Genomic DNA, 19616 nt, shown 5'->3' with positions numbered 1-19616 from the left:
AGGAGTTCCTGTGTGATTATGTCTCCACACTCTGCGGTTTCCAGAGCCCTTCATGATTTGCAAAGCATGTTACTCATTTAGAAAGCATTCTGCAAAGTTCTTAGCTACAAAGCACATTTTAGAGACAGAAAATTTCACTTTTGTTCATACCCCAGAGCAGCATTTCTCAAACTGCATGTTACAACCTACCTGTGGGTCATGAAAGTAATTTAGTTAAGTCATGACCAGCGTCTTTAGAAATAAAATAGAACATTGCCGAGTGAGTTGCACAGTGAAAGTCAGATCTGGGGCATGGAATCTCTTTTTTGTAAAATGCATTCTCACTGTGGGTGCAGTCAAAACATTTGAAAAAGTGCCCTAGAGAACCTCTTTCAAAAAGTACATAGGAAATCAGCACTGGAATGTTCGATGTAAGTGATGCCTGCTAAGTAAAACACTGAAAAAAAAAACAAAACTTAATGTCTATCATCAGGAGACTAAAGAGTGTTATATTTCTAAAAGAGGAATACTACAGTGCAGTAAAATTAAATCACTTGATCTACATATCAACATGGACAGATCTAGAAAACATACTGTTGAGCCCTGGCTGGTGTGGCTCAGTGGATTCAGCGCTGGCCTGCAAACCGAAGGGTCACCAGTTCGATTCTCAGTCAGGACACATGCCTGGGTTGCGGGCTGGGTCCCCAGTTGGGGGCGCACAAGAGGCAACCACACATTGATGTTTCTCTCCCCTTCTTTCTCCCTCCCTTCCCCTCTCTCTAAAAATAAATAATAAGATAAAATCTTTTAAAGAAAAAGAAAACATACAGTTGAGTGGGGGAAAAAGCAAGCTGCAAAGCACATGATTCTTAAAATTAAAGACACACAGGATACTGTATAGATTTGTGTGGGGAAATGATGGGGTAGAGGTAGTAGAAGCGTTGACACACACACATTTGGAAGGAGTTTGGAAGGGCACACGGACCCCAGGATAGTGAGTGGTGCCTTGCCAGGGTCGGGGTGGAGTAAGAGGAGGATATAGAGAGCTCCAGTCATACCCGTAATGTTTTAGATCTAAAATATGTAGAAGTATGTAGTATTTGAAAAAGATCTCATCGTATTTGTTAACTCTGGGACAATGCGCATATCGGTGTGTTTCCAGGGGAAATTCAGAGGCCTCCATGGGTCAGTTATTTAGTTGCTGCAAGTGGGGTGGGGGTGGCCCTTGGGAAAGGGACAGTGGTTGTGGCACCTAAGAATCAGGGCCCTCTCCTTAAGGGGGCTGGCCTGGAGGCAAAAGAGTAGCTGCCTTACTCGGAGATAGAGAGAGCGGTGTGGCCGGGGCTCCAGGGCTCATCTTGGAGCAAGGGACACGGCCACGACAGCAGGAAGCCAAGAAATGCACAGCTCCATCCATTCTGCTCCTGCTCCCTGACCCTAACTGCGGCGACCCCGCCCACACCACTGGACCTGGAGAGCCTGCGCAGGCGCAGAGCATGGGTGCCGTGGGAGCGGGGTGCAGCGCCGCCTGAGGGGGCACACAGCCTCTCTTGCCTGTTCCTACAGGGGCTCGGTTTCAGAGCAGTCCACATCCCGCCGTCAGCAGAGCTCCCAGTGGGTGGTGGCTGGGCTTTGTGGACGTGCAGCACTTTGGTGTTTAATGGCTGGTACAGCTCTGCCGGCACCAGCATACCGAGTGTCAGCCTTGGGTGCTGGTGACACGATGCTGGACTATTCTGTCTTCGTGAAAAGTCCACAGGCTCAAGAAGAGCGTTGAGGCCGCCCGGGCCACCCCGCTAACCTCTTCCCCGCCCCTGTCCACACCCAGGCCATGGACAGCCAGAAGCAGTTCAACGGTCCGGAAATCCAGTTCCTGCTGTCCTGCTCCGAAGCGGATGAAAACGAGATGATCAACTGCGAGGAGTTTGCCAACCGCTTCCAGGAGCCAGCCCGTGAAATCGGCTTCAACGTGGCGGTGCTGCTGACCAACCTGTCCGAGCACGTGCCGCACGACCCGCGCCTGCGCAACTTCCTGGAGCTGGCCGAGAGCATCCTGGAGTACTTCCGGCCCTACCTGGGCCGCATCGAGATCATGGGCGCCTCGCGCCGCATCGAGCGCATCTACTTTGAGATCTCAGAGACTAACCGCGCCCAGTGGGAGATGCCCCAGGTCAGATGCATGCCGGCCTGCGGGCTTTGGGGACATGCACCTCGCACGCGTGGACCCCACCCAGGGCTGTGCCTGCTTTGCACATCTGCTCTGGAGACCCTGATGGGCCTTTGCTCTGCTCGTGCAAGCCCACGCCCACCCTCCTGCACACATTTTAGGGGACCCGCAGTGCCCTTGCACACCCTTGGTTCCCCCTTTGCCCGCCTCTTGCAGCCTTGGTGCACACATGGTTGCAAACCTCACTTTGGCTGCTTGCACACCGTGCCTCCCATTTGCACACTCACCCTGGAAGCCTTTATAGTGCTGATGCAACCAAGCCCACTCCTTCATGTACTGGAACCCCTCCCTTGCTCACCTTCCCAGCAGCCTCTGGTGTTCCCTCTCTTGGCCCTGGCCTACCCATGCCTGCATTTTCCTGCACTCACTCTGGAGACCTTGAGGGTGCCTAGTATGCTGGGCTAGCCCTCACCAGCCACTGCACGTGCCCCCAGGTCCTAGCACACAATGCCCATCCTACTTATTCTGGGCCCACATGTGAGTGCACCTCTTACACACTCGGAGGATGTATCCCTGGCACACTCATGATCATCCATACACACTTGAAATCACCGTCTCAACCACCCATAAAAGCCCTCACATGTCCTTGGTGGCCAGGCCACTTCTTGGTCTGGTGTGCCCTGGCTCAGCTCCTTCTATGCCCAGCCCAAATATTTGAATGCCCTTACACACTCACCCCAAGAGGACACTCATGTGGCCCTAGCACACCCCCTGCCCACCTCACACACTTAGCTTACATGTGGTTCCCATCACCTCTCTCACACTCCCACACGCCCTTCACACATCCTCAGCCCAGATGCACCCGTTGTCCAGCGGCCCTCCTGCTCACACTTAAATTGCACACCACCTTACATACCTCTGTGTGTCCCTTAAACTCACACTCCCATTTTGTTCCACAGCTGCCCCCAGGCACCTCATTCTCCTTCACATGTTCTTGCACACCCCTTCCCACTCGTGGCCCATGACATTTGCACTCCCACTGCCTCAACCACAGGGCCCCTCCTGGCTCGTCATGGACACCTTGCTCACTCACACCTGGGCTCATGTTCCACATTGAGCCCCACCCTCGTGTCCTGTACCACTGTCCTGACTCCTGGGTCCCCCGTGCACACTCATGCCTGCCTCACATGCACTGACCCAGTAAATTGTAGGCCCCTCCCACACTAACAGTCCCCCGCCCCAATTTTGGCCCCAGGCTCTTACATGTCTGCCCCAAGTGCCCATCCCCACGTGCACACTGAGCCCCACATGATCACACATCTCTCAGTCTGCCCGTGCCACCACACCTTCCTCACACCTGATCCCTCCCCCTAGTTCGCGGGGCCCTCTCACAAGGTTCTTTTGCAATGGCCCCTTCACATCATCCGTCCAGAGTTTGCACATTCAAGTTGTCCCCTGGGGGCACCATTGCACATTTACCACCTCCCCCCCTCCCCCACCCTAAAAGTGATTGCATCATCCTTGCACCCAGCCGTCTGCCACATCCCTAAATCCTTCGGAAGCCTGCGGCTCTTCCTTGGACCTTCATGCTCCGGTCCATCTCTGGGAGCTCCGCCCTCCCCTTTGCCCGTCCCAGGCTCCCTAAGCGACACTCATCTCCTTAGTGTGTTCCTTCAGGCATGCACGTCCACCTGTTCGCCCCTTCCTGTCCCGCTGTTCGCTGCTGGTCAGGCGTCTACATACGCCGTGGGGACCCGGAGCATTCCCGCAGCAGAGTAATAGGTGGCAAACGCGATGGTATTATGAGGTGCCAGCTGCTGTTCCAATCCCTTGGCGTCTATTAACTCATTTAGCCCTCACGTCCACCTCGCAATGTAGGCCCTACTGTTGCCCCCCAGATACAGAGGGAAAATGAGGCCCAGAGAGTTACAAGGAAATCACCCAGGTACTCAGTGGCAGAACTGGGATTTGAACCCAGGCAGGCTGGCCAGGGAACCTTTGCGCTCAAGCTCTGTCTCTCAAAGAAGCTAAAATCATGGATTCTGGGGCCAGCGTGTCGGGAATTCCAATCCCACATCCGCCACCTGTCAGCGGCGTCATGGGAGCGTGTGACTTTCTGCACCTCCATTTTCTCACCTGTGAAATGGGATTAAGAGCCCTCTGGCCTAAGGGGTAGTTTGTGAGGATTGAATGAGACAATATTTGTAAGACGCTTGGAGCAGGGCCTGGCCTCGTTGAAATTCTTACAAGAGAAACTACGGCCAGGGCTATCTATATACGTACACTATTATCGAAAACTATTACTTTTGCCTTAAATTATTAAAATATAAGTATGCAGCCATAAGCGATACTATTAACCACTGCGTAGAGCTGAGGCTGCTCCTCTGACCCTTGTCCCCGCACCGCGCCCCCGGCCGCGCCGCAGGTGAAGGAGTCCAAGCGCCAGTTCATCTTCGACGTGGTGAACGAGGGCGGCGAGTCCGAGAAGATGGAGCTCTTCGTCAGCTTCTGCGAGGACACCATCTTCNCCTGCGGCGGCTGACGGCGCGGGAGGCGGCGGCGGCGGCGGGCGCGCTGCTCTGGGCGGCCGTGGCGCACGCGGGGGCGGCGGGCGCGGGGCTGGCGGCGGGCGCGCTGCGCCTCCTCTGGGGCTCGCTCTTCGGCGGCGGCCTCGTGGAGGGGGCCAAGAAGGTGACGGTGACCGAGCTGCTGGCAGGCATGCCGGACCCCACGGGCGACGAGGTGCACGGCGAGCAGGCGGCCGGGTCCGGTGGAGACGCAGACGGCGAGGGTGCGGGCGAGGGTGCTGGCGACATCGCCGGGGGCGCGGGCGACGAGGAGGAGGCGCACGAGGCCGGCCCGAGCGGCGCCGACGCGGCCGCGGCTGACGGGGGCCCCTTCCGGCCTGAGGCGGCCCCGGGGGGCCTCGGGGACATGGGTGACACGACGCCGGTGGAGCCGCCCACTCCAGAAGGCTCCCCCATCATCAAGAGGAAGCTGAGGGTGAGAGTGCAGGCGGGGGCTTCCGGGTTCGGGGGAGATTGGGGGTGATTGGGGTTAGGAGGGATGACAAGGGGGTGGGGAGGGAGATGCCCAGAGACAGGTCTGAACAGAGAGAACCGGGGGAGAGGGCCTGACAAACAGACAGACTCTCAGAGAGACACTCAGAGACACAGAGAAATGAACTCTGAGGGCTCCACCTGCAGAGAGGCTGCTGGTGAACAAGGTGGTGTTTCTGTGGGAGGCAAAGAAAGAGGTGTCTGGAGCCGCGGAGAGCGAGAGACCCCCAAGACTTGAATTTGAGGGGGAGACACGACCAAAAACTAAAAACAGTCGAGATGGGGTCAGGGACACTGGAAAAGACCCTCGGAGATACAGGTGGTTGCTGGGGAATAAGTCACCCCTGTGACCGAGGCCCCTGCAGCATCCTCAGGCCCTTGGTGCTCTGAGTGGCCCATGGGGTGTGGTTGTCCCCGGGGACGGGAAACCTGGGGGAGAAGAGCTCCACTTGGAGCCAGTGGACCCTGCAAAGTGCTTGGGACAGACGCTCCACCTCTCTGAGCCTCAATCTTCCCTTTGTAAAGTGAGATTCATAATCCCTCTTCCTTCTAGTGAAAGATAGTAAAAACAACAACAACAACAAAAACCCACAACTTAGATGGCCCTGGGGAAATGACTCCCCAAGGGAGTCATCTCTGGGAAGGGACACAGAGATGAGCAGACAGGTCGACACTGAGAGGAACCCGGGGGTGGGGGGCTTGGCCCTCATGCTTGCCCCACAATGGCCAGGTGGATGGAGAGGAAGAGGAGCTGCCTCCAGAGCCAGAGCCCGAGCCCGAGCCCGAGCCCGAGCCTGAGAAAGCAGAGTGAGTGGCCTTGGGGCCCATGGTGCCCAGTCCCTATCATCAGGGCCTCCTCAGATCAGGGCCCAAACCAGGAGGCTGTCTCGGGCACCCTGTGTCCTCAGCATCACCCAGGCTCAGAGGAGGGCTCTGTGAGAGGAAGGAGAGAAACGAATGCTCCTCTCTTACTCCCAAGCCTTTGGGGGTGCGGGCCATCCCCAGAGCACCTTCCCCCATGCTTCATCTCAGTCTTCCTCATCCTCCCCATTTTTGCTCACATGTCTCCTCCTCCAGGAAGCCTACCTTGACACCACTTCCCTAAGTCGAAGGGGTGCCTCCTCTAGGCTCCCACAGCCCTCTGAGCTTCCCTCATGCCAGTCCTGACTGCACTAAGTTGCCACTGCCTGGCGATGGATCTGTCCTCCGTTGGGCTGAAGCCCATGAGGACAGGGTTGTTTCGTCACTGTGTCCCCAGTACCATCTACACCTGGGCCAGGCCTGGGGGCGGGCCCCCAGTGCATGGCTTTGAATGAATGAATAGGTGAATGAATGAACACATTGCCCAACCACCTCCTCACTCTGTCCTGCCCTGCAGTACCGAGAATGGGGAGAAGGAAGAAGTCCCTGAGCCGCCCCCAGAGCCCCCTAAGAAGACAGCACCCCCTCCAAAAAAGGAGGAAGCCAGAGGTGGGGGCCTGGAATTCTGGGGAGAGCTGGAAGTGCAGAGAGTGAAGTTCTTGGTAAGGATCCAGCAAGAGCATGCTGAAACTTCCTCTTCATACCACCTCTCCTCCCCACCCTACTCTGGACTGAAAGCCAGGCTGGGAAGAGGGCGGAAATGTCCCCAGACAGAGCCAGGAACTGGGCACAGGGCAGCATTTTTAAGGGCTCTCCCCTTTGCTCTTTGGCCCCTCGCTGCTCGGGATCTTTATTTCAACCTCCACAGCTTTGCTCCTCTGGGGCCGCCTGCCTAGGCGTCCACTCCTGTCCTCTGTCTGGAGCTAAATCCCACTGAGGCCACATCTCTGTGCCTCCCACCCTGGCCTGATTCTCGGCTGTCAGCCTTCAGGTTGGAGCCACCACAGCTACTCCTGTGGGTGGGACAACCCATCCAGGCAGGAAGGAGGGAGGGCGCTTGGAAGGGCAGGGTCCGGGGATCCCCCTGTCCTGTCTCCTTTCCCAGGCCCAACCTGACATGAGGAGCTGAGGGAAACGTGCTGGACAGCAGGTGGTTCCGTGAGGGTTCTTGGGAAGGATGAGGGCTGGAGAGAAAAGAAGGGACAGGTGGAAGTGGGCGTGCTCTGCCTGGGGTAGAGCAGACAGGGCCACCTCCCACGGAGCCGCAGAGCAATGAATGGTTGGGAGCGGGGACTCCGGAGCTCGACTGCCTGGCCTCGAATCGCACCTCTGTCACCTCTGGGCTCTGGGACCTTGAGCAAGACGTCTCATCTCCCTGAGCTTCAGTTTCCTCATCTGTAAAGTGGGCATAGTAGCAGTGCCCGTTTCCTAGGGTTGTGGTGGGAATTAAACAAGTTCACACAAAGCTCTCAGCCCAGATCTTAGTGGACAGTAAGGGGCAATAAAGAGGAGGTTGTGGGACCAGATCATGAGGATGCAGGTGCTTGTTTTATGGGATGAGGGTGGCCTGTGAGCTCTCTTTTTTTCTCTCCTCATAGAACTACCTCTCCCGGAACTTTTACACCCTGCGATTCCTTGCCCTCTTCTTGGCGTTTGCCATCAACTTCATCTTGCTGTTCTATAAGGTGCTGGTCATGAGGGGCCAGGAGGATTCGGGCTGAGGGGTGGGAGGCTTAGCCCCTAACAAGTTCACAGGGCTCCTTCGGTTCATCAGGGACAAGGTGTTGGGCCTGGGGTTCCCAGAAGGGTTCAGGCTGGACACCTGAGTCTTGTCCCTCTTCAGGTCTCCGACTCTCCACCAGGGGAGGATGACATGGTGTGTGGGTCCATCTGGACCAACACCCGAGTGCCTGTGGGAGTTAGAACAGGAGGCCAGGTCTGGGTTTCATGCTCGGCGCTGTCACTCGTCAGCCCTGGGTCCCTGGGTGCAGTCCTTCACCTCCGCAACACCCATTGATTTAGTTAAGCTTCTTGGCTTTCACATAAGCTAAAGAGGAATTTGTAGGGAGGAGGAAATGGGGAGCTCATGGAATGGAAGGAAAGGACTAAGAACCAGGCTTCCTGAAGGACAAAGGGCTCCTTGGGGTCTTGCCGGGGATCTGGATAACAGGAAAGAGAGGCCTCTAGCAGAGTGATCAGAGTATGGGTTCTGTGAAATTGAATTCTGGCTCCACCACTCACGGGCTGTCAGCTGCCACTAATTTGAGTATTGGTGCAAATATTAGGGGTCAGTCTCTTTAAAGCTCCACTACCAAGGTGACTGTGTTCAGTCCTCCTGTCACTCAGTTCAGTAGTCAGATTCCCAGATCAGAGTTTGATTTGCTAACTAGGCTCCTGGGCCCACCCCTTGATCTTGATTGACAGTTCTGTCAAGACTGTATCTGACAGGGCCCAGTCCAACCTCAGAAGTGGAGGCTGTTCATTTCATTAGCGGGCTCTGGCTATGGCAGAGCAGGCTCCAGGACACTGGAGTCCCTGCCCTGACTGACTTCTGTCCCCCTTCAGGTCTCAGACTCTCCACCAGGGGAGGATGACATGGAGGGCTCAGCAGCTGGGGACCTGGCAGGCGCAGGGTCTGGCGGTGGCTCTGGCTGGGGCTCGGGGGCCGGTGAGGAAGCAGAGGGCGATGAGGATGAGAACATGGTGTACTACTTCCTGGAGGAGAGCACGGGCTACATGGAGCCTGCCTTGCGTTGCCTGAGCCTGCTGCATACGCTGGTGGCCTTTCTCTGCATCATTGGCTACAACTGCCTCAAGGTGGGCCGTGAACACATTGCTGGGCAGAGGGCTGTGTGCGTTGGGGGTGCGGGGGCGCTAGCTGAGAGGACCTGGGCAGGGGCTGGGGGGTCTCACACAGTGGTTGGGACAGAGGGGTCCTGGCGTTAGGGTAAGGGCTGGGGGACAGGCATTTGATCTGGGGACTGATGTGAGTCATAGCTGAGGAGCCAGGTCCTGCTGGTCGTTAATTTCCAAATCAAAGGCAGATTTCGTCATTGGGAAGATATCCATGAAGGGTCTTCTGGGGTCTCAGACCTAACAGGGGTGCCGGGGGTGGGGGGCGTATAGTCTGACATCAACTATGCCCGAGGTTCGTGGTGCCCCATAAGCGGTGTTAGGAGAGCTCCAGTTTGGATTCCGTCTTAGACCGGACCCTGTTAGCAAATCTTGATGCTTTATGATGGGATGCACAGAGGTCTTTTGGCGTAGGCGTTTTGCGGAGGCTGCTCCCTCTCCCCGGAACGCTGTGGCCCACTTCCACCTCCCTTCACCTACCTCTGCTTCATTCCTCCTTGAGGCCTGAGTGCAGACCTCCCTCCCTTGGGAAGCCCCAGGCTGCATCGGGCATCCCTGCGAAGCTCTCCCGTTTTCCTCCATCCCAGACCTGAGCTCTGCACACGCTGTCCCGTCACTGCCCCGGTCACTCTGAGGAGGCTCCTCCAACGTGGGGGCTCACATTGAGGTGTTCCGGCACCTGCCGAGGCTACAGTCTCCTGAGGGGCCTGACGCCAGCCCCTCTGCCTGCCTGCACACTCTAGGTGCCCCTGGTGATCTTTAAGCGGGAGAAGGAGCTGGCCCGGAAGTTGGAGTTTGACGGCCTCTACATCACCGAGCAGCCCGAGGATGATGATGTGAAGGGGCAGTGGGACCGGCTGGTGCTTAACACGCCGTAAGGGCCCAGCCCCTACCTGCGGGTGGCTCGGGGGAGCGCAGCTGGGTTTCCACTCCAGTCCCGGCTTCCTCAAAAGACCGGGGTTTCGGTCGCTGCCAGCCCTGACGGATTCTCCCCAAGCTTTGGTCTTCCTCTCCGTAATATAGTCACATTTCCTGTGCACTGGGGTGCCCGTAGGCGTGCTGGGGACACATGGAGATTTCTCAGTCCCAGCCTAGGAGATTCTGGTTTAGGCCGAGCCAAGGAACTTGCATTTTAAACCTGCCCCCACGGGAGAGTCTCACCCAGGAGCTGTGGGTGGGAAACGTGACATTATTTGGTTTTTAAACTGAGCCCAGAGAGGGAAGGAATGAAGGTGTGTGCGGGCTGAGTGGTGGGACTGTGGGCTCCCTAACATGTACTCCCAGCCCATTCTATCTCCCACCCCCCACCCCCCCCCCCCGATCGAGTCCCATTCCATGTGCCCATATGGGGGGTCAGCATCCTTAGAGGGGAAGGAAGACATCTCTAGAATAAGAAAAACCAGGTCAGGTTGGAACCTTGGGTTGGCCACACTCTGGCTGAGAGTTCTTGGCCAAGTCCCTTACCTCCCTGTGCCTCAGTTTCCTCATCTATAAAGTGGGGATAAATAGTAACACTGACATCACAAGGATCTTGTAAAACTATGAAATGAGCTGATACAGTTTCTGAGGCACGGTGAGTCCTGGGTAAGGTTGAGAAGTTATTTTCTCATGGGGTCCTTCCTAGTGTGGGCAGTGTGAGGGGGCAGAGAAGCCAAACCAGTCACGTCCTTCACTCATCAAAGGCACATTTAACTCACACACATTCAAACATACATCCTTAACAAAAAGACAGAGAAACATCTATTTAATATCGCCTCTGCCCAAGACCTCGACTTAAAAACCATTTCCCACAAAAAGGAACCCAGCTCCTTGAAGAAGGGGCAGATTGCAGGGCTGGGGTGGGTAAGAGCGAGATGAGCCTGGGTTGTTCTTTTGTGTCAGAGAGCAAGGAGGCACTCGATCAAAAATGGGGCTGTGCAGCCCTGGCTGGTGTAGCTCAGTGGAATCAGCACAGGCCTATGAAGCAAAGGGTCACTGGTTTGATTCCCCGTCAGGGCACATGCCTGGGTTGCAGACCAGGTCCCCAGTAGGGGACACATGAGAGGCAACCACACACTGATGTTTCTCTCCCACTCTTTCTCCTTCCCTTCCCCTCTCTCTAAAAAAATAAATAAATAAATATTTTTTAAAAAATGGTGCTGTGCACGGGGGACCCCGCTGCCAGCCAGAAAGGGCTCCCACTGGACAAATCAGGGACAGTTGGAGCATCAATAAGGATAGGAAATGCCATGAACTGAAACATGTCCAATAGGTCTAACTCCACAGATTCATATAGATCTCTGCTTCATCCTACCCTGCTCCCTGCAAAAAAAGAAAAAAGAAAAAAACATGACCACCTTTGCAGGGCGCTAGGACAACAACTTGTCAGTCATGAAACTAGTCAATGATTGAAGGGCCGGAATCATCAAATAACATTACATAAAACTGTGTGCGAAAGCACACGACTTCCCCTAGAGCTGGAGCTGGCCCAGGCTGCTGGCTAGGAGTCCTTCCTACCCTTCACGCTCAGGAGCCTCCCCGCCTGAGTACAGGTCTGGGTTTTTTGTGCGTTTGGGCTCTGAACGCAAGCCCCCTGCCTGACCTGGGTCCCCCCAAAAGACAGCAGTGGGGGTGATGGTTGGCCTGAGGCAAACTTCACCAGGCCTGAGTCCTTAGAGCCAGGCCCTAAGTGAGTACGGGGTTCCCTGTAAGAAAAACATTGTGATTTAAAACCACCCTGCCCTGGTTGGTGGCTCCTATTCCTTCCTGTCCTGACATCTAGCGTTCTGTCTCTCCTGACAGGTCTTTCCCCAGCAACTACTGGGACAAGTTTGTCAAGCGGAAGGTGAGAGGGCGTTTACGGGGAGATGGCTGGGATCCTGCGCTGGGTCCCTTGCTGCCCCCAGGCCATCCCAGTCCTACCAAATACTTGCTTTGTGTGTGATCTCGGATGAGGAGCAGCTCAGTTTGTCCACCTGGAAATGGGCATGATAACCACCCCTCCCTCTGTAACGAGATGATGCAGGTTGTAAGCATGACTTAGTGCCCGGCACAGAGTAAACACTCTGTAAATACTAGTTTTGAGGGAGGAAGTGAGGCACACTCTTTTTTTAAAATTATATTTTACTGATTATGCTGTTACAGTTGTCTTCATTTTTCCCCCTTTGCCCCTCTCCACCCAGTGCCCCCTCTTCCTTCAGGCAATCCCCCTACCATAGCTCATGTCCATGGTCATGTGTGTAAGTTCTTTGGCTACTCCATGTCCTATACTGTGTTTTCCATCCCCATGGCTATTCTGTACCTACCTATCTGTACTTCTTAATCCCCTCGCCTCTTCACCCATTCTCCCCTCCCTCCTCCCATCTGGCAACTAATTCTCTTGCTGCTTTTAAGAGGCTCTCTTTATCTTTAACCTTTGTCCTTTTAATTATGGTGAATCTTGAAGTGGGCCTCTTTGCATCCATCATAATTGGGACTCTCTGCACTTCCTGGACCTGCATGTCTGTTTCCTTCACCAAATTAGGGAAGTTTTCTTTCACTATTTTTTCAGACAGATTCGCAATTTCTTGCTCCTTCTCTTCTGCTTCTGGCACCCCTATGATGTGAATATTGGACCTCTTGAAGTTGTCCCAGAGGCTGTTTATACTATCCTCATTTTTTTTACTCTTTTTTCTTCTTCTTGCTCTGCGTGGTTGTTTTTTGCTTCCTTATGTCCCAAGGAAGCTTCATCCACTTTAGTGTTGTTTCTCTGTAAATTGTTCTTCATTTCTTGCTGGGTCTTTTTTATGCCACTGAGGTCGTCACTAAGTTCCTTGAGCATCCTTATAGCTAGCATTTTAAACTCTTATCTCCATTTTGTTTAGCTCTTTTTCTAGAGTTTTGATCTGTTCTTTCATTTGGGGCCATGTTTCTCTGTCTCCTCGTTTTGACAGTCTCCCTGTGTTTGTTTCTGTGTATCAGGCAGAGCTGCCTGGACTCCGTGTCTTGGTTGTGTGGCCTGATGTTGTAGGTGTCCTGTAGGGTCCCGTGGCACAGCCTCCCCTATCACCCAAGCTGGGTACTCGTGGTGCTCCCTTCGTGTGGGCTGAGTACACCCTCCTCTTGTAGTTGAGCCTTGGTTGCTGTTGACAACAAATCAATGGGAGGGATTTACCCAGGCCAGTCAGCTGCAAGGACTGGCTGTGACCACTGACCACCAACTTCTACTCTCTGTGGAGGATCAGCTGTGCAGGGGCAAGGGGGTTATGCTCCGACATGGTCTGTACCTGTCCACTGGGTGCACTGGCCCTGGAGTGTCCCTCATGGTGCAGGCCAAGTTTAGCCCCCACTTTTGTTTTGCCTGGGGTGCTCTGCCTGAGTTGTAAAGCAATCTGAGATGGCTGCTACTTGTGTTGGCCTTGGAGATTCCCATGCAAAGCCAAGCCAGGAATCTAATCTGGCTGCCGCTGGGGCTCACTAAAGCCAGCTGTGGCTTGTTTGGTAGGATTTAGGAGCCAAGACCAGCCACTCTTACAGAAAAGCAGATTAGGTAGGCCCTTAAATTGGGTGGGGCAGAGCCTCTGGGGATCTCCAAGGCAGGTCCAACAGTGTTAGCCAGGTCGATGGAGTCTTAGGTATGGTACCCACTTACTGGCTCTACAGGGAGAGGGTTTAGCAAAGGGACAGTGGCCTCTGCTAGCCTGGATGCCACTTCAGTTTCTCCCTGTGTGTCACTTTTCAAGCTGCTACCCTGGTGCTGGGTCTCAGAGGGAGTGAGTCTGAGTAGGTGAGTCCATGTGTAGGTTCTTTAAGAGGAACTGCTTGGGACTCCAGAAGTTTCTTCCAGAGACTCAATCCCCACTGCTTTTTGCAGCCCGGCCTGTCTTGGGAATTGTCTTCCTGGCACTGGAATCCTAGGCTGGGGGCCTGGTGGGGGTCTGGGACTCCTCACTTCTCAAATTTCTATCCTCCTGGGTGTTGGACCAGACCATTCCCCATCTGCACCCCTAGTACCAGTCTGGGTGGGTGTGGTCTCTTTAATTCCGTGGTTGTCAGACTTCCATTCAGCTCAATTTCTGATGGTTCTGAGTGAAGGTTGTTCTGTATTTTAGTTGTGATTTTGATGTGGTTGGCCAAAAAGGCAGGCCGTGTCTGCCTGTGCTGCCATCTTGACCGGAAGTCCAGGCATGCTCTTTCAAACACAGATTCAGGAGCCAGACTGGCCGCTGTTCTACTCCCAGCTGTGTCGACCTTTCTGTGCCTCGGTTTCCATCATATTCAGAGTGAGGTGATACTAGGGTTCCATAGGCTTTTTGTAAAGATTATATGACCTACTACGTGAGCAATATCTGGCATATAGGAAAACAATAGATAAGTATTGGCTGTTGCTATCATTTATCCACCCAACAAATGTTCATGGGGCACCTACTATATGCCAAGAACTGTTTTAGGGACCTGGAGTCCAGCAGTAAGGAGGACAACAGCAATTCTGATACTCGAGTTGAAAAGACATTTGGTGAACACATGTATAGCATTCGAGTGGTGGTAAATGCTATAGATAAAAAAAGGCCATGGAAGTGTGTGACCAAGAGAGGTTGCTCTTTCATGTAGGGTGGTCAGGAGAGGGCAAGGGGCATGCTAATTAATAGGGAAGTGATGGCATGAGCCAGGTAAAAGTCTGGGGGAAGAGTCCCAGGCAGAGGGAACCGCCAGTGCAAAGGCCCTGAGGCAGGAGTGTGCCTAGTGTATTTGAGGAATCATGAGGTCAGTGTCTGCAGCAGAGTGAGTGAAGGGGTGAGGGAAGGAGATAAGTTTATAGATACCAGGGGGCCAAATTATATATGATTCCTTGCCTACCTACTTAACAATAAGAAATTATCCCAATTAATTTCACTAATAAATAGGCTGGACCTTTATCACTATTGAACCCTTTCCCCACAGATCCAAAGAAAGCTTCGGTCCTTCTCACTAGAAAAAGTTACCCCCAATTTCTCACACAAAGTTCTGAGTGTCCCTGGAGCCCACTGTCCCCCACTTCAGCTGCATCTGCACGGCCCCACCCTCTTCTGTATAGGTCCTGGACAAGCATGGAGACATCTATGGGCGGGAGAGAATCGCCGAACTGCTGGGCATGGATCTGGCCTCACTGGAGATCACAGCCCACAATGAGCGCAAGCCTGAACCACCACCTGGGCTGCTTACCTGGTGAGCTGGGGAAGACCACCCCCAAGGCCTGAGGCAGGAAGTGGGGTGGCCAGGTTCTGACCTTGAGGCATCTGGCTGTCCCTCTTCCCCCCGATCCTGCACAGGCTCATGTCCATCGACATCAAGTACCAGATCTGGAAGTTCGGGGTCATCTTCACAGACAATGTGAGGAAGGGGCCCATAGGTGGGGAGGGACGTACAGGAAAGTGTCCCTAGGATCATTAGGGGCCCTCCCTCCAGGTATCCCTGACCAGGGACTGACTCCTGAGCCCCTGTGCACCTCTGCTCCTAGGGTAACCTGACACCCCCCAAGGCTCCTTGTCCCCGCCCCCCCGAGTGCTGTTGAAAGCTGGGTTCCCCAGCTTTCCCCGGGATGGCTTCTCACCCAGAGTACTTCTGATCCTCCAAATCCTCCCAGAGCTGGCACCCTGACCCCCAGAGCATCTCTCGTCCTCTTAAATGCTCCTGGACTCCCTGGGTGTCCTGTTTCCCAGAATGCTCCCCGTGAATCCCTGCAAAGTGCCTGACCCCCGGCCCTGTGTGCCCACAGTCCTTCCTGTACCTGGGCTGGTACATGGTCATGTCCCTCCTGGGACACTACAACAACTTCTTCTTTGCTGCCCATCTCCTGGACATTGCCATGGGAGTCAAGACACTGCGCACCATCCTTTCCTCTGTCACCCACAATGGGAAACAGGTGTGGAGAGGGCCTGCCGGGGGCGTGTGAGCCTGGCAAGGGGCCAGCTTGGTGGTCTGATAGGGGTGGAGGGGCGAAGGGCCAGGCTGGACCACCAAACCAGGGTGGGCGTGGGTAGTGAGGCCCCTGCGGGGAGGACCACACGGGCTGAGCCCAGGTAAGGACCAGGAAGGCTGGGCATCGGGGGAGGAGCAAGCTGGGCCTGGAGCAGACCCGCCCTTTCCTGTCCCCAGCTGGTGATGACCGTAGGCCTCCTGGCCGTGGTGGTTTACCTTTACACCGTGGTGGCCTTCAACTTCTTCCGCAAGTTCTACAACAAGAGCGAGGATGAGGACGAGCCTGACATGAAGTGTGATGACATGATGACGGTAAGACCCTCCCTCCAGTGCTCTTGAGCCGGGGACCGACCATCCCTGGCCTTTAGTTTTCCCATCTGTACAGGGGGTTAACAACAGTCCCTGCCTCATAGACTTCCTCTGAGGGCTCAGTACGCTGATGCTTGTGAAGGACTTCGAATAGTGTGGACACACCATCAGGGCTCAGTAATGGTAGCCACCCGTGCACCGTCATCTGATCTGTAGGCTATTCTCATTGGAAAGGTGCTCAGGCAGAGTGTCCCTGCGCTTACAAGGCTGCTCAGGCCCCCCACGCTCTGGGGTCCCCACCTGGCAAATGGACGTATAGTAACAGTGCCTCCAGCCTAGGCTGGTTTTGGACTCAGCGACGCTCCCTGACCATCTTAGACTTACATACCTGGGAATAGTGCCCGGCGTGTGTTAAGGATTACATAAATGTTAGCTACTGTCATCATTATCTATAATTAAAAGTTTCACCAAAGCACCAGCATGCCACACGTTTCTATTTTATATTCTATTAGAATGATGATGGTCATAACCTAAATCGAGTTTAACCTGCTGGAGGCACAGCCCACCACTGAAAGAATCGCCTCTGGCTTTTATTGCGGTGCCCTGTGGTCTGGCACTGTGCTCTCAGGGCACAGCCCAGCTCCTCAGCCCGACGTTGGAGACCCCGCCGCTGGAGACCCCGCCGCACGTGTTCTTGCCACTCATAGCCTAGTTCCCATCACAGTCCCTGGCCTTACCTTTCACCCAGGATAACTGGGTTCTCTTGCTTCCTGAGGACACAGAAAGAACAAGCATGTGGTCTCTCCCACGGCCCAGACAGATGATATCCCCAACTCTGCACAGAACCTTCTTGTGGTTCCCTAATGCCATGTGGAGAAAACCAAATCCCCTCACCATGGCTTACAAAGCCAGGGGAAAGCTAGCCTTGGCTGAGTCTAACCACAGTATTGCTTGCTTTTTGCTCTCTGGCTGCCTGGTCCTCTTTCACTTCCCTGAAGGCCATGTTTTCTCCTGACCCAAGCCCTTTGCCTCTGACATTCTCTCTGCCTCCCACCCTGGCCCTATGTGCACAAAACCCCTTCATGTAACATCTCTTTTTTTCCACGTAAGGGCTGCCTCCTACAAGAAGCCCTCCCTGACCACTGGTTGGGCCTCTTCTCCCTCCCTGCTCTTGCTCACAGGATCTCTATTTTCTAGTCTCACTGAAACTCTTTCAGTTCCTCACAGGAGCAAAATATATTCTTTCCTCCCCAGCAGTGACGTAGCACATGTGGTTTTCTCTGCCTGGAACAGTCTCCCACCTAATACCTGCTTCATGTTCCCACTCATACATGTCCCCTCTTCCAGGAAGCTTTGGCTGCTCAACCAGGTTTTCAAGACCCAAAGCTTCCTTTGCCCTGGCTGGTGTAGCTCAGTGGATTGAGCGCGGGCCTGTGAACCAGACGATCGCGGTTCGATTCCCAGTCAGGGCACATGCTTAGGTTGCAGGCCAGTTTCCGGCAGGGGCCAGTTTCCGGCAGGGGCCAGTTCCCTGCAGGGGATGCATGAGAAGCAACCATACATTGATGTTTCTTTCCTCTCTCCTTCCCTTCCCCTCTAAAAAGATAAATAAATAAAATACTTAAAAAAAAAAAAAAGACTCAAAGCTTCCTGTGCTTCCCCATCTCACCCTGACCACATGGTGCCTCCCTCATCCCAGCCCGGACCCCTCTTCCTGTGCTCTCCCCTGACCTGGGGCCATGTTTTTTGTGAGTCCTGGGAGGGCAGGGCCCAGGGCTGTCTCAGTCAGTGCTGTGCCTCGTGCCCCAGCAGCCCGGGGCCCCGGGGATGCCGAATGACTGATCGTGAGAACAACACGCTTCTCGCCCTCTCCCCGCAGTGCTACTTGTTCCACATGTACGTGGGTGTGCGAGCTGGTGGCGGCATTGGGGATGAGATTGAGGACCCAGCCGGCGATGAATATGAGCTGTACCGGGTGGTCTTCGACATCACCTTCTTCTTCTTTGTCATCGTCATCCTGCTGGCCATCATCCAGGGTCAGTGCTGCCGGGGGTCCTGCCGGGGGTGGGGGGGCAGCGTTGGGGGAGTGGGCTCGGTGCCTAGAGGCAAGCTAGCTCCTTTAAGAGTGCAGGCCCAGGATCCAGTCTGCCTCTCCCTACTGTAAGACTTTGGCCAAGTCGTCTCTCTGGGCCTCAGTGTCTCCTTCTATAAAATGGAGATATTAAAGATAGGGCTTTCATATGGCTGTTATGAAAATTAAGTCAATTCATAGGTGTTAAGTGTCTCAGTAAACACTGGGTATTAGTATTTCTAGGAAGCAGGGTGAGATGAGGGAGACGGGAGGCTCAGAGGTAGGTAGCCAGAGCTGGGTCAGCGGTTGGGCACTGACTTGCCCCCTGCACCCCCCGCCCCAGGCCTGATCATTGATGCTTTCGGCGAGCTCCGAGACCAACAAGAACAAGTGAAGGAAGATATGGAGGTAGGTCATGGCCGGGGGCAACCCAGCAGGATTATGGGACCCTGGGGAGTCGAATAGGCCTCGACTCTGATGTCTCCCACCCCCCACAGACCAAGTGCTTCATCTGTGGCATTGGCAGCGATTACTTCGATACCACACCCCACGGGTTTGAGACCCACACGCTAGAGGAGCACAACCTGGCCAATTACATGTGAGCGTGGGCCCACCGCCCAGTCAGGAAAGGGGTGTGGCCACCTACACCCAGGAGCGGGATACGGGGCCTAGGCCAGTTTGGGGAAGTGGTTGTGGTGTCAGTGTGGGTGGATTCCTAGCCAGCCAACCAGGAGAAGGTAAGGATGGTCTTGACCTGTCTGCCACTGCGCTCCTGCCCCCAGGTTTTTCCTCATGTACCTGATAAACAAGGACGAGACGGAACACACGGGTCAGGTAAGGGGGTGTTAATGGGAAGACACTGGGCAGGAACATGGAGGGTTTAAACATACAGTTCATCAGCAGGTGGTATTAAAAAGCCCACACCAAGCCCTGGCTCAGTCAGTGGATTGAGCACTGGACTTCGAGGTAAAGGGTCACCAGTTCAATTCCCGGGCAAGGCACATGCCTGGGTTGCAGGCCAGGTCCCCAGTGGGGGACATGTGGGAGGCAACCACACATTGATGTTTTTCTCCCTTTCTCCCTCATTTCCCCTCTGTCTATAAATACATAGAATCTTTAAAAAAAAAACCCAAACTCACACCAGTATCAATGTGCTCTTCCCCATCCCCAGGAGTCTTACGTGTGGAAGATGTACCAAGAGAGATGCTGGGACTTCTTCCCAGCTGGCGACTGTTTCCGCAAGCAGTATGAGGACCAGCTTAGCTGAGTCGTCCCCAGCTGGCCCCTACCTCAAGTGCCTTATTCTCACAGCAAGTCCTGTAGCCCCCAGACCCCTCCTCCCAAGGCCCCTAGGGGAGGGTGACCATGAACTCGAAAAATAAAATCTGTGTTGCACCCCTGA

General features: G+C 54.5%; 1 protein-coding gene across 1 annotated transcript in view; it reads left to right on the top strand.

Annotated features, from left to right (window-relative positions):
- Positions 1 to 19616, top strand: part of RYR1 (ryanodine receptor 1) — a 120474-nt gene extending 100858 nt beyond the window's left edge. The window contains exons 90-107 of the mRNA XM_037030815.1: positions 1808 to 2149; positions 4572 to 4680; positions 4728 to 5149; positions 5936 to 6012; positions 6584 to 6728; positions 7665 to 7751; positions 8632 to 8883; positions 9663 to 9793; positions 11701 to 11743; positions 14951 to 15081; positions 15186 to 15246; positions 15632 to 15778; positions 16012 to 16146; positions 18023 to 18179; positions 18558 to 18622; positions 18712 to 18812; positions 18997 to 19048; positions 19386 to 19616. Of these exons, the coding sequence (XP_036886710.1) occupies positions 1808 to 2149; positions 4572 to 4680; positions 4728 to 5149; positions 5936 to 6012; positions 6584 to 6728; positions 7665 to 7751; positions 8632 to 8883; positions 9663 to 9793; positions 11701 to 11743; positions 14951 to 15081; positions 15186 to 15246; positions 15632 to 15778; positions 16012 to 16146; positions 18023 to 18179; positions 18558 to 18622; positions 18712 to 18812; positions 18997 to 19048; positions 19386 to 19481 (2553 nt within the window). The 3' untranslated portion in view covers positions 19482 to 19616. The remainder of the gene's footprint in view (positions 1 to 1807; positions 2150 to 4571; positions 4681 to 4727; positions 5150 to 5935; positions 6013 to 6583; positions 6729 to 7664; positions 7752 to 8631; positions 8884 to 9662; positions 9794 to 11700; positions 11744 to 14950; positions 15082 to 15185; positions 15247 to 15631; positions 15779 to 16011; positions 16147 to 18022; positions 18180 to 18557; positions 18623 to 18711; positions 18813 to 18996; positions 19049 to 19385) is intronic.

Source organism: Sturnira hondurensis, unplaced genomic scaffold (assembly GCF_014824575.4).
Source record: "Sturnira hondurensis isolate 20B ecotype Veracruz unplaced genomic scaffold, ASM1482457v3 Scaffold0020884, whole genome shotgun sequence".
Taxonomy (NCBI): Eukaryota; Metazoa; Chordata; class Mammalia; order Chiroptera; family Phyllostomidae; genus Sturnira; species Sturnira hondurensis.
The sequence above is the reverse complement of the archived record's forward strand: the minus strand, read 5'-3'. Positions and strand labels throughout refer to the sequence as shown.